The sequence below is a fragment of the Oncorhynchus mykiss genome, chromosome 2 (genome assembly GCF_057628025.1).
Source record: "Oncorhynchus mykiss isolate SJ-2025 chromosome 2, ASM5762802v1, whole genome shotgun sequence".
Lineage (NCBI taxonomy): Eukaryota > Metazoa > Chordata > Actinopteri > Salmoniformes > Salmonidae > Oncorhynchus > Oncorhynchus mykiss.
This window is the reverse complement of record NC_143023.1, coordinates 61422580-61438239: the sequence shown is the minus strand read 5'-3', so window position 1 is coordinate 61438239 and position 15660 is coordinate 61422580. Positions and strand designations below refer to the sequence as shown.

General features: G+C 41.9%; 1 protein-coding gene and 1 long non-coding RNA gene across 4 annotated transcripts; one reads left to right on the top strand and one right to left on the bottom strand.

Moving 5' to 3' along the window:
- The first annotated feature begins 1404 nt into the window (after positions 1-1404).
- LOC110493207 (mixed lineage kinase domain-like protein) lies at positions 1405-14912 on the top strand. Of its 3 annotated transcripts, none has more exons than XM_090204117.1 (12): positions 1546-1653; positions 7475-7599; positions 7793-7918; positions 8140-8205; positions 8598-8775; positions 8877-8977; positions 11744-11879; positions 13326-13410; positions 13586-13725; positions 13946-13995; positions 14176-14316; positions 14444-14912. In XM_090204117.1, the coding sequence occupies exons 4-12, from the start codon at positions 8175-8177 to the stop codon at positions 14491-14493; spliced, it is 912 nt and encodes a 303-aa protein (XP_090060243.1). In that variant the 5' UTR covers positions 1546-1653; positions 7475-7599; positions 7793-7918; positions 8140-8174; the 3' UTR covers positions 14494-14912. The 3 variants fall into 3 exon arrangements, with proteins under 3 accessions (XP_036808320.2, XP_090060243.1, XP_090060242.1); XM_090204116.1 differs by having other exon boundaries at positions 1550-1653; positions 7798-7918; XM_036952425.2 differs by having other exon boundaries at positions 1405-1653; positions 7475-7918.
- On the bottom strand, positions 11847-15086 carry LOC149985173 (uncharacterized). Its single transcript, XR_016487589.1, has 2 exons — positions 14951-15086; positions 11847-14563 (listed from the first exon to the last, which is right to left on the bottom strand). It is a non-coding gene; the product is annotated as an uncharacterized LOC149985173 (long non-coding RNA).
- Between the last annotated feature and the right edge of the window lie 574 nt (positions 15087-15660).

Here is a 15660-nt window from a genome sequence, read left to right as displayed (position 1 = left end):
AGCAAAGCAGACTGCACAATTTGTGTTTTTATTTTATTTACGGTCAGACTGGCACACTCCAACACTCAGACATAATTTAAGTAGTACTTTTAAGTACTGTTACTTACAGTACCTTGCAAAAGTATTCATCCCCCTTGGCGTTTTTCCAGAAAACGGAAAAGTGGTGCATGCATATGTATTCCCCCCCTTTGCTATGAAGCCCCTAAATAAGATCTGGTGCAACCAATTACCTCCAGAAGTCACATAATTAGTTAGATTACACACAGGTGGACTTTATTTAAGTGTCACATGATCTCAGTATATATACACCTGTTCTGAAAGACCCCAAAGACTACAACACCACCAAGCAAGCAGCACCATGAAGACCAATGAGCTCTCCAAACAGGTCAAGGACAAAGTTGTGGAGAACTACAGATCAGGGTTGGGTAATAAAAAATATCAGAAACTTTGAACAAAAACCCATTGCTCCAAAAAATGTATATGCAAACACGTTTGGTGTTTGCCAAAAGGCATGTGGGAGACTCCCCAAACATATGGAAGAAGGTACTCTGGTCAGATGAGACTAAAATTGAGCTTTTTGGCTATCAAGGAAAACACTATGTCTGGCGCAAACCGAACACATCTCATCAACCCGAGAACACCATCCCCACAGTGAAGCATCATGCTGTGGGGATGTTTTTCATTGTCAGGGACTGGGAAACTGGTCAGAATTGAAGGAATGATGGATGGTGCAAAATACAGGGAAATTCTTGAAGGAAACCTGTTTCAGTCTTCCAGAGATTTGAGACTGGAACGGATGTTCACCTTCCAGCAGGACAATGACCCTAAGCATACTGCTAAAGCAACACTTGAGTGGTTTAAGGGGAAACATTTAAATGTCTTAGAATGGTCTAGTCAAAGCCCAGACCTCAATCCAATTGAGAATCTGTGGTATGACTTAAATATTGCTGTACACCAGTGGAACCCATCCAACTTCAAGGAGCTGGAGCAGTTTTGCCTTGAAGAATGGGCAAAAATCCCGGTTGCTAGATGTGCCAAGCTTCTAGATGTGATTGCTGAAAAAGGTGGCTCTATAAAGTATTGACTTGGGGGGGTGAATAGTTATGCATGCTCAAGTATTATTTTTTTGTCTTATTTCTTGTTTGTTTCTTCAAAGTGGTAGGCATATTGTGTAAATCAAATGATACAAACCTCCCAAAAATTCATTTTAATTCTAGGTTGTAATGCAACAAAATAGGAAAAATGCCAAGGGGGGTGCATACTTTTGCAAGCCACTGTAAGTATTTACACCACTGTCACCTTCCCACTGCACGCTCAGTGCTATTTTTTACATATTTCATAACTTTTGATTGATTGGACAAAATACATTTATTTAAACATTTGGTCATTTGGGGTCCCTTGTTTAAGCAAGTAGGTACGTGGCATGCTATACTGTGTTTTAGCAGGCAATCACTATTGTTAAGAAAGAAATTAGATAAGCAGACCTGAACTGAAATAAACCGAGGAAGTGCACAGCTGTAGCCTATTGTATGTTGTAGTGGTGTTGTAGGAGGAGCTCAAGACAAACCAGCGTCAGTGAACATAAAGGGTGTGGTCTCCTTTCAGTTTCAAAAGTCATTGAAGTCTCTGCCCCAACAACAACAGCCTCTCAAGGTATGTTTAATTTCAAACTTACGATAGATTTTAGGTTGAACAGAGAACAGTAACTGCTTATGATGGATGTGATCTTTTCTGTAGCTGAACTGTTATACTAACTGTCCTTAAAAGTTCAAATTAACTGTATACTTAATGGCAAACCTGTATGGGTATCCTAAAGCCTGCTTCCTGGTGTTTGTGAGCAATGCATTTTGTTCAAATCATTCCTCATAAATCCACGAGCAAGGCCTCCAAATCTGGGCCATTGGGCTCAGTTGGGGTGATGATGTCTCGTAGTGATTTTGGGAAATGCGTTTTAGCATTGCAGCAATTTCGTAGTGTGGTGGAAAAAAACACTTGTAAGACATTCCAGTCTCAATATGCACGGGAAAACCAATTCAACTCGCTCTTAGTTCTCACAGACATTATATAAAGACCCAGGATGTGTGGGGGTGTTTCACATGCCATTCGTGTGAGTCAGCCACTTCTGCTTATCCCTAGTTAGCAGTCCCATAGGCAAACAGACAAATCATGCCAAGGACACACGATTGAGAGCATAGCAGAGAACAGAGCAATCTTACAGAAATGAAGAGGAAAAGGATGATCGGTCCCTTCTTCAGGCCATATAAGATACCAAATTAAATGTTCCTCCTCCACAGTTGCTTTCTCTGCGTTACCACTCATCCCTCTATCCCATAATTTTTTTCCCATAGGGATTTTACCCTATGACAAACAATGTCAGTATACAACAAGTTATTACTCACCCGTTAATCATAACTTTTCACACACACAGCTAGAACAGGGTTTTAGAAATATGTTTAGATATAGGACCAACACAGGATCCACGCATTAACCCCACAGAAGCCTTTTTCCAATATGGCCGCCAAACAACTCTGTTCTCATCTGACCATACCAGCATGAAATATTATTGTAGTATGCCCAGTAATATCTTACAATGTACATAGTGATGTAGAATACACAACCAAATGACTCCAGTGTACCAGGTACATAAAGATGTTAAATTCTTCACAGAAATGTGGTAAGAATGTGTCCTGTCAGAATCAAAGCTGTCAGAATCTGTGTTTTCTGAGTATGCTTTGATCCTTTTTTGCTATATTTAATCTTCAATCACTTAAAATGTATTTATACATGTAAAATGATATAAAATGTTATCCTATTAACTGTTTTAATTTTGAGAACTATAAACCTTCCATTACGATGTTATCAAATCCAATGTTGGACCTGTTATCAGGTTTTAGGTATGACCCAGATGCAGACAGTGTCAAAGAAACAAAAGTTTAATTATAGTACAGGGGCAGGCAAATGACAGGTCAAAGGCAGGCAGAGGTCAGTAATCCAGAGAGGGTGTAAAAGGTCCTGAATGGCAGGCAGTCTCAGGGTCAGGGCGGGCAGGGGTCAGTAATCCAGAGAGGGTGTAAAAGGTCCTGAATGGCAGGCAGGGTCAGGGTCAGGGCAGGCAGGGGTCAATAATCCAGTGAGGTGGGGCAAGGTATAGAACGGCAGGCAGGCTCAGGGTCAGAGCAGGCAAAACGGTCAAAACCGGGAAGGACTAGAAAACAGGAGCAAGAACAGACAGGAGCAGCGGAACAAACGCTGGTAAGTTTCACGAAACAAAACGAATTGGTAACAGGCAAACAGGGAACACAGGTATAAATACACAGGGGATAATGGGGAAGATGGGCGACACCTGGAGGTGGGTGGAGACAAACACAGGTGAAACAGATCAGGGTGTGACACTTGTTGAGACCACTTATATTAATCTATATTTTTGGCATTCTAGTAACAGACCAATCTGCTATGGCCCCATAGTAAGAATACACCTTCATTTAGAATAGCTATGTGTAATGGTTTTTAATCCTATGTTTTATGAAATGTGAATAGGATAATGGAATAACGTTGTATAGGTTACAAGATAACTTTGTGTATAATTTTAATAATCTTATATCCACGAATACTCACATCTGCATAACCATTTTACATGTTTGAAGATTAAATATTGCAATTATTGATCATGTCATCTTCAGAAAACAGTGATTCTGACAACTTTTTGGGCACATTCTTACCAAAATTCAGTGAATTATTTAAAATATTTATATACACGCCTCCCTCCGTATTTATCTGGACAGTGAAGCTAACATTTTTATTTGGCTCTATACTTCAGCATTTTGGATTAGAGATCAAATGTTTCATATCTGTTTTACCTTTTTAGAAATTAAAGCACTTTACTGTATGTATCTAGCCCCCCCACCCACCAATTTGAAGGTCTCATAAGTATTTGCACAAGTAAAGTGTTCATGTGTATACGAGATAATAGAGTATTTCAGGTGCACTGTACTGGTTGAGTAACTCTGCACATCTCGCAATGGTGTTACAGTATGAGATACTCAACACCAATGTATTACTGAGACTGACCTCCCAAGGACCTTCATATTTTATTTGATTTAACTTTTATTTAACTAGGCAAGTCAGTTGAACAAATTCTAGGCGAGTCAGTTGAGCAAGTCAGTTGAACAAAGTATTATTTACAATGACGGCATTCTCTATGGACTTACCTTTCACCTTTACTACATTAGTTAACAGTTTACTACAGCAGTCACCAAGTTGACACAGATTCTCAATCTCACCCATGTGAATGTGGATGTAGCTGATAAAAACATCTCTAAAAAAGGTATCGTACCATAGAGTATGAAGGTCATCAAACTTGTTTCTGCAAGTGGTATGCAATTACCATTGATATGAGTAGGTCTATATCAGCATACATTTAAATGTGAAGATTTACAGTATCTTATATAGGGCCCCGCATTAAATGACGTAAGCTTATAAAGGCTTCATAAAGCCTTCGTAAACTCGACATAAATGTGTTAAAAATCATATAACCATATGTCATGCTTTATAAACGTTCTTTAACCTCTCTAGGGTATGTGGGACACTAGCGTCCCACCTGGCCAACATCCAGTGAGATTGCAGAGCGCCAAATTCAAATATAGAAATACTCATTATAAAAATTCAGAAAAGATACAACTATTTTACATAGGTTTAAAGATTAACGTCTTGTGAGTTACACAAGTCAGAAATAGAGAGAAAACTAATCACTTACCTTTGATGATCTTCATTGTTTGCACTCAGAAGATATTCAATAAACGTTCCTTTTGTTCGTTAAAGTCTCTCTTTATATCTGAAAACCTCCGTTTTGTTTGCGCTTTTTCTTCAGTAATCCACAGGCTCAAACGCAGTCACAACAGGCAGACAGAAAAATCTAAATTGTATCTCTCCTATAGTGCTCCATGCATTTTAATGAGGGAAATAAGTATTTGACCTCTTTGCAAAACATGACTTAGAACTTGGTGGCAAAACCTTTGTTGGTAATCACAGAGGTCAGACGTTTCTTGTAGTTGGACACCAGGTTTGCACACATCTCAGGAGGGATTTTGTCCCAGTCCTCTTTGGAGATCTTCTCCAAGTTATTAAGGTTTCGAGGCTGACGTTTGGCAACTCTTGCACTGTTTAGCTCTGAAGCCTGGGGGGAATTTAGAACGTACGGGGGAATTTAGAAGGTACTGTGGATCGCTAAAATATCCTAATGATTATGAACAACACACTTCTTCAATTGAAATGTTGTGGTGACACTATAGGAAATATGGGTTGGTATGGTTTGGAAACCTTTGATTGAACATGATTTGGAAAGACACACACCTGTCTATATAAGGTCCCACAATTAACAGTGCATGTGTAACAGTATAGACTTTACGCCCGTCCCCTCGCCCCGACCTGGGCGCAAACCAGGGACGCTCTGCACACGTCAACAGTCACCCTCGAAGCATCGTTAACCATCGATCAACAAAAGCCGTGGCCCTTGCAGAGCAAGGGGAACCACTACTTCAAGGTCTCAGAGCAAGTGACGTCACCGATTGAAACGCCACTAGCGCGCACCACCGCTAACTAGCTAGCAATTTCACATCGGCTACACATGTCAGCAATAACCAAGCCATGAGGTCAAAGGAATTGTACATAGAACTCAGAGATATTTTAATCTTTATTTAGCTAGGCAAGTCAGTTAAGAACTAATGCTGATTTACAATGATGGCCTACCCCCGACAAAACTCTAGCCCTGGACGACGCTGAGCCAATTGTGCCCCGACCTATGGGACTCCCAATCACGGCTGGTTGTGATACAGCCTGGAATCAAACTAGGGTCTGTAGTGACGCCTCTAGCACTGAGATGCAGTGCCTTAGACCGCTGCACCACTCGGGAGATCTGTGTTGATTCACAGATCTGGGGAAGGGTATCAAAACATTTCTGCAGCATTGAAGGTCCCCAAGGACACAGTGGCCTCCATTTTTAAATAGAAAAAGTTTGGAACCACCAAGACTCTTCCTAGAGCTGGCCGCCCGGCCAAAATGAGCAATCAGGGGAGAAGGGCCTTGGTCAGGGAGGTGGGGATATTTTTCAGCGGCAGGTACTGGGAGATTAATCAGGATCGAGGGAAAGATGAACGGAGCAAAGTACAGAGAGATCCTTGAAGAAAACCTGCTCCAGAGCGCTCAGGACCTCAGACTGTGGTGAAGGTTCACATTCCAACAGGACAACTACCTTAAGCACACAGCCAAGACAACACAGGAGTGGCTCTGGACAAGTCTCTGAATGTCCTTGAGTGGCCCAGCCGGAGCCCGGACTTGAACCCAATGACCTGAAAATAGCTCCCCATGAAAATAGCTCCCCATACAACCTGACAGAGCTTGAGAGGATATGCAGAGAAGAATGGGAGAAACTCTCCAAATGCAGGTGTGCCAAGCTTGTAGCATCATACCCAAGAAGTCTTGAGGCTGTACTCGCTGCCAAAGGTATGGAGTAAAGGGTCTGAATACTTATGTAAATGTGATATTTCTGTTTTTTTACTTTAATAAAATGTACAAACATTTCTAAAAACCTGTTTTTGTTTTGTCATTACGGTTATTGTGTATAGATTGATAAGGGGGAAAAAACCATTTAATACATTTTAGAATAAGGCTGTAACGTAACAAAATGTGGAAAAAGTCAAGGGGTCTGAATAGTTTCCAAATGCACTGTATGGGGGATACAACAATCCCAGCTCTGCAGATTTTGCTGCGAAGAGACAGAATCGTTAGATAATTTGTTTTGGTACTGTCCATATGTAGCTTGTTTTTGGTCGCAGGTTCAGGAATGGCTGAAGATTTGTTTACCTGGCGCTAACTCTGTGCAAATAGCACTGCTGGGTGTTTTGAAAAGTCATAGTCAATTGATCTATAAAATAATAATACTCTTAGCAAAAATGTTTATCTTTCATTTACAATATGTAGAAACTATGAGAATAGAAAGGTTCAGACATTTTGTGAAACGTCACAGCTCAGTTGAGAAATATATGGCAAATAGAAACTGGATAGTGTTCAGAGATAGATGGGAGGGGTTGATGGTAGCTGAAAGAGGGGACTCAAAACAAACAAAAGATAACTAATGTCAAATGTACTGTGTCTGTAAAATGTACATAATATGTATAAGCTGGATGTAGAAGCCTAAGTGTTGTTGTCCATTAGTTTACTCCAATTTGGGGTAGGTAGGGTTAATTAAGGGAAATTATTCAAGGAAATATATATTTATAAAAAGTATATATGGGGGATTGGAAATTATACAATTACATTGATAGAAGCCACAATCTTTTTGCAATATTACAAATTATCTACACCCCCCAAAAATCCCCAAAAATGTATACTGTAGCTAGAGACATTCTCAGACCTATGTTTGGGGGGAAAACCTGTCTAATGCATTTCTAAACCTTTGTCTCTTCTCCTCTCTCCCCAGCCATGGACATCATAAAGCCCATCTTGGGCATAGCGAAGAAGCTCTATTCTTTATGTGCTGAAGTGAAAGCCAATAAAAAGCGCTGTCAGCGTTTGGCCCAGCGCGTAGAAGTCTTGGCAGATACGGTGAGTATGGTAAAGGGGCTGGGGGAAGACCCCGCCCCTGTGGAGAACAGCCTGCATGAGCTCAAACTCACCCTGGAAAATGCCCAGGACATTGTTGAGAAATACACTAGCGCCAAATACATGAACCGCGTCTTGAAGGCCTACAAGCAGGGAGAAGAGTTTGAGAGTTTGACCATGCGCCTATACGATTCAGCTCAGGTGCTGTCGCTAGCCCTGCAGGTGGATCACAGAGAGCAGCTACAGCAGAGATTCAATGAGGAGACGCGATGGAGAGAGGATAAGGCGGACAGGGAGATCGATCATCTGGAGCTGCAGAAATGTGAGATGCTTCTACCATGCACTTTTTAGTGCAAGGTCTTAAATCAGGTAGCCACCCTGTATATGTGTACATTGGTCACTGCCAGGAGGTCTGGGCTGTTTTATGGCCAGTCACTGATCCTGCCGATTACACCATATGTAGCAGTGTGTGTGTGTGTGTGTGTGTGTGGCTTGACTGGGAGCAATTTCAAGCAGGTGACATTGTGCATATTTATCCCACAGTGCTACATGAGAAAGTGGACTCCACCCAAGAAGATATGAAAGACATCAAAGCCATGTTGGAAACCTGTAAGTAAGCCTCTACAGATGAATGTCCAAATGTTCCTAGGCCGTCATTGAAATAAGAATTTGTTCTTAATTAACTGGCTTGCCTAGTTAAATAAAGGTTAAAAAAAATTGTGTTTACTAGCTGCACTACTTAATTTGCACTACGTTCCTTTGTGGTTTATACCTTTCTCCATTTTTGTTTGATACCACAAGCACTCATGTTTCACTCATACAAACTCATACACACTACAAAACACAGCATAGTTTACATCCTACACCAGGAAAACACTCCATGGTCTCACTGCATTTTGCATGATGGTGTGTTTTCCTGTTGGACCTTTAGTTATCTGTGTTATTGATGTGTTATGTTCCTGTATGACTTGCCATCTCTTTGTTGTGTTTCCCATTGACAGTAAAGAAGCCGAGAATTTTAGATCAAGACATCAGAGAGATCAAGCCAGAGGAGCTGATCTACGACCTGCCCAAAGAGCCCTTCATCAAAAATGACAATTCAGAGATATTCAAAGGAAAGTACAACAAATTCACAGTGGCCATCAAAAGATACACCTACTCAAGGGGCACAAGCCTGAGGTATGTAGCGTAGCATACAAGACGTCTCAGAGAGTTCTTGTAATATCAGCTTCGGTGCTAAACATCTATTTGTTTTAATGGGCTACGTGTGTCCCACACAGTCAGGTGAGAAGCGTCTTTAAAAAGGAAGTGGAGACTATGAAACGCTTTGAGTCACCAAACATCCTGCGAATGTTTGGGATCTGTGTCCAGGAAGAGAGCGGTGAGTGAGCTTCTTTTTGCAGTATGTGAAATACTGTAGTTGCTGAACAAATAGGAGACTGGATACAATCACAATCATCTTTATTCATCATGTACACCCGGAATTTGATTTTGTGAAATGGTGCTGCCACAGTAAACCAAATGAACAAGCAGAATATAGATGAAAAATGTACATGAATCCTCATACAGTCTGTACACTATGAACAGCAAAAAAATGAACAAATAATTGTGCATGGTATGGATGTGTAAACAAATGTACAGTCCATGATGTGCAATGGAGTGGAACTACATATGCAGTCAGTCAGTGGCAGAGGGAAAATTGGCAACCGCATATGTGCAAGAATGTGCATAGCGAAGTACAGTTACTGTATAATGAGTATGTAATGTAATCAGGACATAATATCAAATCAAAACTTTATTTGTCACCTGTGCCGAATACAACCTTACCGTGATATGCTTACTTACATGGCCCTTAACCAACAGTGCAGTTCAAGAAAGAGTTAAGAAAATAAACTAAAGTAAAAAATAAATTAAATAGTAACACAATAAAATAACAATAAAAAGGCTATATACAGGGGGTACCGGTACCGAGTCAATGCGATTTGGTACAGGTTTATTTGAGGTAATTTGTACATGTAGGTAGGGGTGAAGTGACTATGAATAGATAATAAACAGCAAGTAGCAGCAGTGGGGGGAGGGGGGGGGGGGGTCAATGTAAATCATCTGGTGGCCATTGGATTAATTGTTCAGCAGATTTATGGCTTAGGGGTAGAAGCTGTTAAGGAGCCTTTTGGTCCTAGACTTGGTGCTCCGGCACAGCTTGCCGTGCGGTAGCAGAGAGAAGAGTCTATGACTTGGGTGACTGGAGTCTGACAATTCTTTAGGCTTTCCTCTGACACTGCTTAGTATATAGGTCTTAGATAGCAGGAAGCTTGGCCCCAGTGATGTACTGGGCCGTACGCAGTACCCTCTGAAGCGCCTTACGGTCAGATGCCGAGCAGTTACCCTACCAGGCGGTGATGCAACCGGTCAGGACAGTCTCGATGGTGCAGCTGTATAACTTTTTGAGGATCTGGGGACCCATGCAAAATCTTTTTCGTCTCCTGAGGGGGAAAAGGTGTTGTTGTGCCCTCTTCAAGACTGTCTTGGTGTGTTTGGACCATGATAGATCATTGGTAATTTGGATATCAAGGAACTTGAAATGCTCAACCCGCTCCACTACAGCCCCGTCGATGTTAATGGGGACCTGTTCAGCCCACAATTTCCTGTAGTCCACATACTGCCCATGACGCTTTGTTTGTTTGATGGTTCGTCTGAGGGCATAGCGGAATTTCTTATAAGCGTCCAGATTAGTGTTCCGCTCCTTGAAAGCGGCAGCTCTAGCCTTTAGCTCGATGCGGATGTTGCCTGTAATCCATGGCTTCTGGTTTGGATATGTACGTACGGTCACTGTAGGGACGACGTAGTCAATGCACTTATTTATGAAGCCAAGGACTGAGATGGTATACTCCTCAATGCCATGGATGAATCTCGGGAACATATTGGATGAATTCAGGAACATATTCCTGTCTGTGCCAGTCTGTGCTAGCAAAACAGTCCTGTAGCGTAGCATCTGCGTCATCTGACCACTTCCGTATTGAATGAGTCACTGGTACTTCCTGCTTTAGTTTTTTTCTTGTAAGCAGGAATCAGGATAGAATTATGGTCAGATTTGCCAAATGGAGGGCGGAGGAGAGCTTTGTATGCATCTCTGTGTGTCGAGTAAAGGTGGTCTAGAGTTTCTTTCCTCTGGTTGCACATGTGACATGCTGGTAGAAAATAGGTAAAAATGTGCCTGCATTAATGTCCCCGGCCACTATGAGCGTTGCTTCTGGATGAGCATTTTCTTGTTTGCTTATGGCCTCATACAGCTGGTTGAGTGCAGTCTTAATGCCAGCATCTGTTTGGGGTGGTAAATAGACGGCTATGAATAATAAAGATGAGAACTCTCTTGGTAGATAGTGTTGTCTACAGCTTATCATAAGTTACTTTACCTCAGGCAAGCAATATCTCGAGACTTCTTTAATGTTAGACATCGCAAACCAGCTGTTATTGACAAATAGACACAAACCCCCACCCCTCGTCTTACCAAACGTAGCTTCTCTGGCCTGCCGGTGCATGGAAAATCCCACTAGCTCTATATTATCCATGTCGTCGTTCAGCCACGACTCGGTGAAACAAAAGTTATTACAGTTTTTAATGTCCCGTTTGTAGTATAATCTTGATAGTAGGTCATCCATTTTATTTTCCAATGATTGCACGTTGAACAATAGAACGGATGGCAGTGGGAGTTTTCTCACTCGCCTATGAGTTCTCAGGAGGCAGCCCGACTTCCGCCCTCTTTTTATCCGTCTTTTCTTCAAATAAATGACGGGGATTTGGGCCCGTTCCCAAGAAGGCAGTATATCCTTCGCGTCGGACTAGTTAAAGAAAAAATATTCTTCCAGTTCGAGGTAGGTAATCGCTGTTCTGATGTCCAGAAGTTATTTTTGGTCATGAAAGACGGTAGCAGCAACATTATGTACAAAATAAGTACAAAGATAACTTACAAATAACGCAAAAAAACGAACAAAATAGCAGTTTGTTGGGAGCATGTAAAACGTCAGCCATCCCCTCCAGCGCCATTCACCAAACCAAAATGTGATTTCAGAATATGATATCAAAATGTGATGATAATGTGCCCTTGTTGCATTTAATAATCCTCTTCTCTACCGTGATTGTCCCGTAGGACCGAATCCAAACTACCTCATTGTCATGGAGTTTTGTGAGAAGGGCAGTCTGAGAGAGGTGCTGGATTCCGAAAGGAACCTGCCCTGGGACAGAAAGGCTCGCATGAGTCTGGATGCAGCACAGGGCATCTACAGGTAGCAGGTTGATGTTTATTGTCATGAGTCTGGATGCAGCACAGGGCCTCTACAGGTAGCAGGTTGATGTTTATTGTCATGAGTCTGGATGCAGCACAGGTCCTCTACAGGTAGCAGGTTGATGTTTATTGTCATGAGTCTGGATGCAGCACAGGGCCTCTACAGGTAACAGGTTGATGTTTATTGTCATGAGTCTGGATGCAGCACAGGGCCTCTACAGGTAGCAGGTTGATGTTTATTGTCATGAGTCTAGTCGCAGCACAGGGCCTCTACAGGTAACAGGTTGATGTTTATTGGCATGAGTCTGGATGCAGCACAGGTCCTCTACAGGTAACAGGTTGATGTTTATTGTCATGAGTCTAGTCGCAGCACAGGGCCTCTACAGGTAACAGGTTGATGTTTATTGGCATGAGTCTGGATGCAGCACAGGTCCTCTACAGGTAACAGGTTGATGTTTATTGTCATGAGTCTGGATGCAGCACAGGGCCTCTACAGGTAGCAGGTTGATGTTTATTGTCATGAGTCTGGATGCAGCACAGGTCCTCTACAGGTAACAGGTTGATGTTTATTGTCATGAGTCTGGGTGCAGCACAGGGCCTCTACAGGTAACAGGTTGATGTTTATTGTCTTGAGTCTGGACCCAGCACAGGGCCTCTACAGGTAACAGGTTAATGTTTATTGTCATGAGTCTGGACGCAGCACAGGGCCTCTACAGGTAACAGGTTGATGTTTATTGTCATGAGTCTGGGCGCAGCATAGGGCCTCTACAGGTAACAGGTTGATGTTTATTGTCATGAGTCTGGATGCAGCACAGGGCCTCTACAGGTAACAGGTTGATGTTTATTGTCATGAGTCTGGATGCAGCACAGGGCCTCTACAGGTATACCACCATAGAAATTAATATTTTTACCCTGTACCCTACACAAGTAGACAGGTCACAACACCTATTGCACATGACACAAAGAGTACCACCTCTATCATATTGTTGCCATAAATGTGTTATGTCGATACAATAAAGAATCGATCTATAGTCTGTACCTTCCCTTTCTAATCTCTACCCTTCTACCTCTCCAAAAGTAGAAAGTCATGTGTCTTGTCCACACATGAAAGGGCTTCACCAGAGTGGTGGAAAGCAACGCCAATAGCTGGCTAATAATGTCGCACCTCTAATAGCCCTGCCATGGCCAAGTGTCACAGGTAACATGGCAGGTACAATTTGGCCATATTCGAAAGAGGAACGTTAAATTCCTGTTCATGTGTCTACAATCCACCAACTAAAACCTCTGTCCACCATTATTAGTATGTGCTGCTTCTTCTTCACTAAAATAATAGGTACACTGGATATGTGCCCTGTACCTCTCTCACCAAAGTTCACAGCACTAGAAAGTGTACCATAATCACATTGAGCTACCCTGTCAAGACTAACTAATATCTCTATCACTATAGATTGCACCAGTCGGAGAAGAAGTTTAAAGTGCATGGATGCATCAACAGCAGCAGGTTCCTGGTAGATGCTGGGTACAGAGTGAAGGTATGAGATTCAATGCAGTCCTCTACACAGCCATATGTGTCAGGCCCAGAACGTAAGGCCACTGCTAAACAGAGGCAGAGGTTGTTTTGAAAATGTGTAGTTGATGTTCCATGTTTACAGTGTTGCAGTACTCTATCGCAATGTAATTGTTTTGGGTTCTGCTGTGTGTGGTCAGCTGGCAGATTTTGAGCTGGCCCAAACAGAGACGTCGCTGAAGAGGACTAAGGACAGGAAGAGGAGCTTCTTATGCTACAGCTCCCCTCAGCAGCTTGAGAGTGTCAACCATCCCTACAACAAAGCTTGTGAGATGTACAGGTCTGCTTCCAATCAGACTTACAACACACTCTCCACTTTTGTAAATGAATGAATGTCTAAATCACAGAAATTATTTTGTGTTCAAATGTTCTTTTTTGTAAATTAATGAATGTCAAAATCACAGAAATGATTTTGTATGTTCAAATGTTCTCTGTTGGTGTAATGCAGGCACTAAATATACTCAGAGTTCACTCTGTTTGAATTGTTGTGTTCGTTGCAGTTTTGGCATTGTCCTTTGGGAGATTGCAACCTGCAAGATTCCCTTCAAAGGTGTGTCAACTCCATTAATTTAAAGGCTGTGTGTAACAAATACTATCAGCAATAACAGTGATACTGTATATCTGAAAATAGCATGGTTGGGTTTTCTCTCTCTCTATAAGCATGCAGTAGTTGCTCTGTGATATTTAGAAATGTATCATTCAATGTCTGTTCTCTTGTCCTTCTGATCAGACTGCTCACACATAGAAGTGTATCAGAGGGTGTGTACAGAAAAATATACTGAACCCGTTCTTGAAGACTGCCCTCAACCGTTGGGAGAACTGATCAACGACTGTCGCTCCTATGACAGCTTCTACAGGCCGACAGCGGGAGGTAATGCAACACAACTAAATGGCATATGATGAATTTTCAGGAACATACATTTCTTTCAGCTGTTCCAAATGGATTCCTATTTGTCCTCTCAGTTATTGTTTCCTAATCAAGTGGCTCTGTTCCACAGTGTTGGTTGACAAACTGCGCAATGTGGTGGAGCATTTAGAGGAGGACTAACAAACACAGAGGTTCATCTCCATCTCCAGAGTTCTCAGAAACATGGCCGGAGAAAAGAAAAACCATGAACCTGTCATGTATTGTCATGTTGTGTGTTTCTGTCCTTTCCCTTCACCCTGTCTCCCTCTGCTGGTCGTTGTTAGGTTACCTTTTCTCCCCCTCTTTCCCCCAGCTGTGCCTTGTCTCCTCCTAACTACCCATTCACCCCGTTTCCCACCTGTTCCCTTTTTCCCTCTGATTAGGTCCCTATATCTCTCTCTGTTTTTGTTCCTGTCCTTGTCGGATTCTTGTTTGTTGTGTTTCATGCCTGAACCAGACTATCGTCATGTTTGCTGTAACCTTGTCCTGTCCTGTCGGAATCTGCCGGTCTATCTGAGCCTACCTATGTTTGGTTATTAAAGAAGCTCTGTTTAAGTTAATTCGCTTTTGGGTCCTCATTCACTCACCGTAACAGAACCGCTATCATCCCCACTCCTCAGGTCAAAGGAAGACCAACCAATCCCTTGCCAAAACCTTTGTTTCTGGCAAACCTTTGGCCAATTTGTCGCAAATTTGCAGCAAACTCATATTTTCAAAGGGAAATGTTTTGGGGCAAACTGTTGCTGTACATTTGCGGCAACGCGTGAACTTCTGGTCAAGAATCTTGGAAAGTTTTGGTGAACATTCTATTGTTTGCTGCAAATATGCTGCAAACTCAATATGAATGTGCGAAATTGGATCAGGTTTTTGGTTGCTGTGTGTTGACACTGAAATGTTGTATCTACATAAAACAAGTCACATAACTTAAAATGAACTTACTTCACAGAGAAAAAACAACATACTAAATAAATGTAGTAAATATGCTAAACATGTATTCAGTGTCTTAAACAGATACAAATAAATCCAACTTGAAATCATTAGCATGGTAATGACGAAAAGAGCAAAGACTGGACATTTCTCAAATAAATACCTTCAGTTAATTACATATCTTTACATCTGTACCTCTATCTCTCCCCCTTGGGGTGTGTGGGTGTGGAGTGTCTTTGAAGACCCTGTTTTACACCTGTTTCACCTTTACCCTTTAGAAAGAATTCTCAGCTGTCCATATTTAATGGTTAACAGGTAGGCTAATCTAGGGGGTCCCTTACACACAAGGGAACTATATGTACACAAGTGGAACCCCAAGTG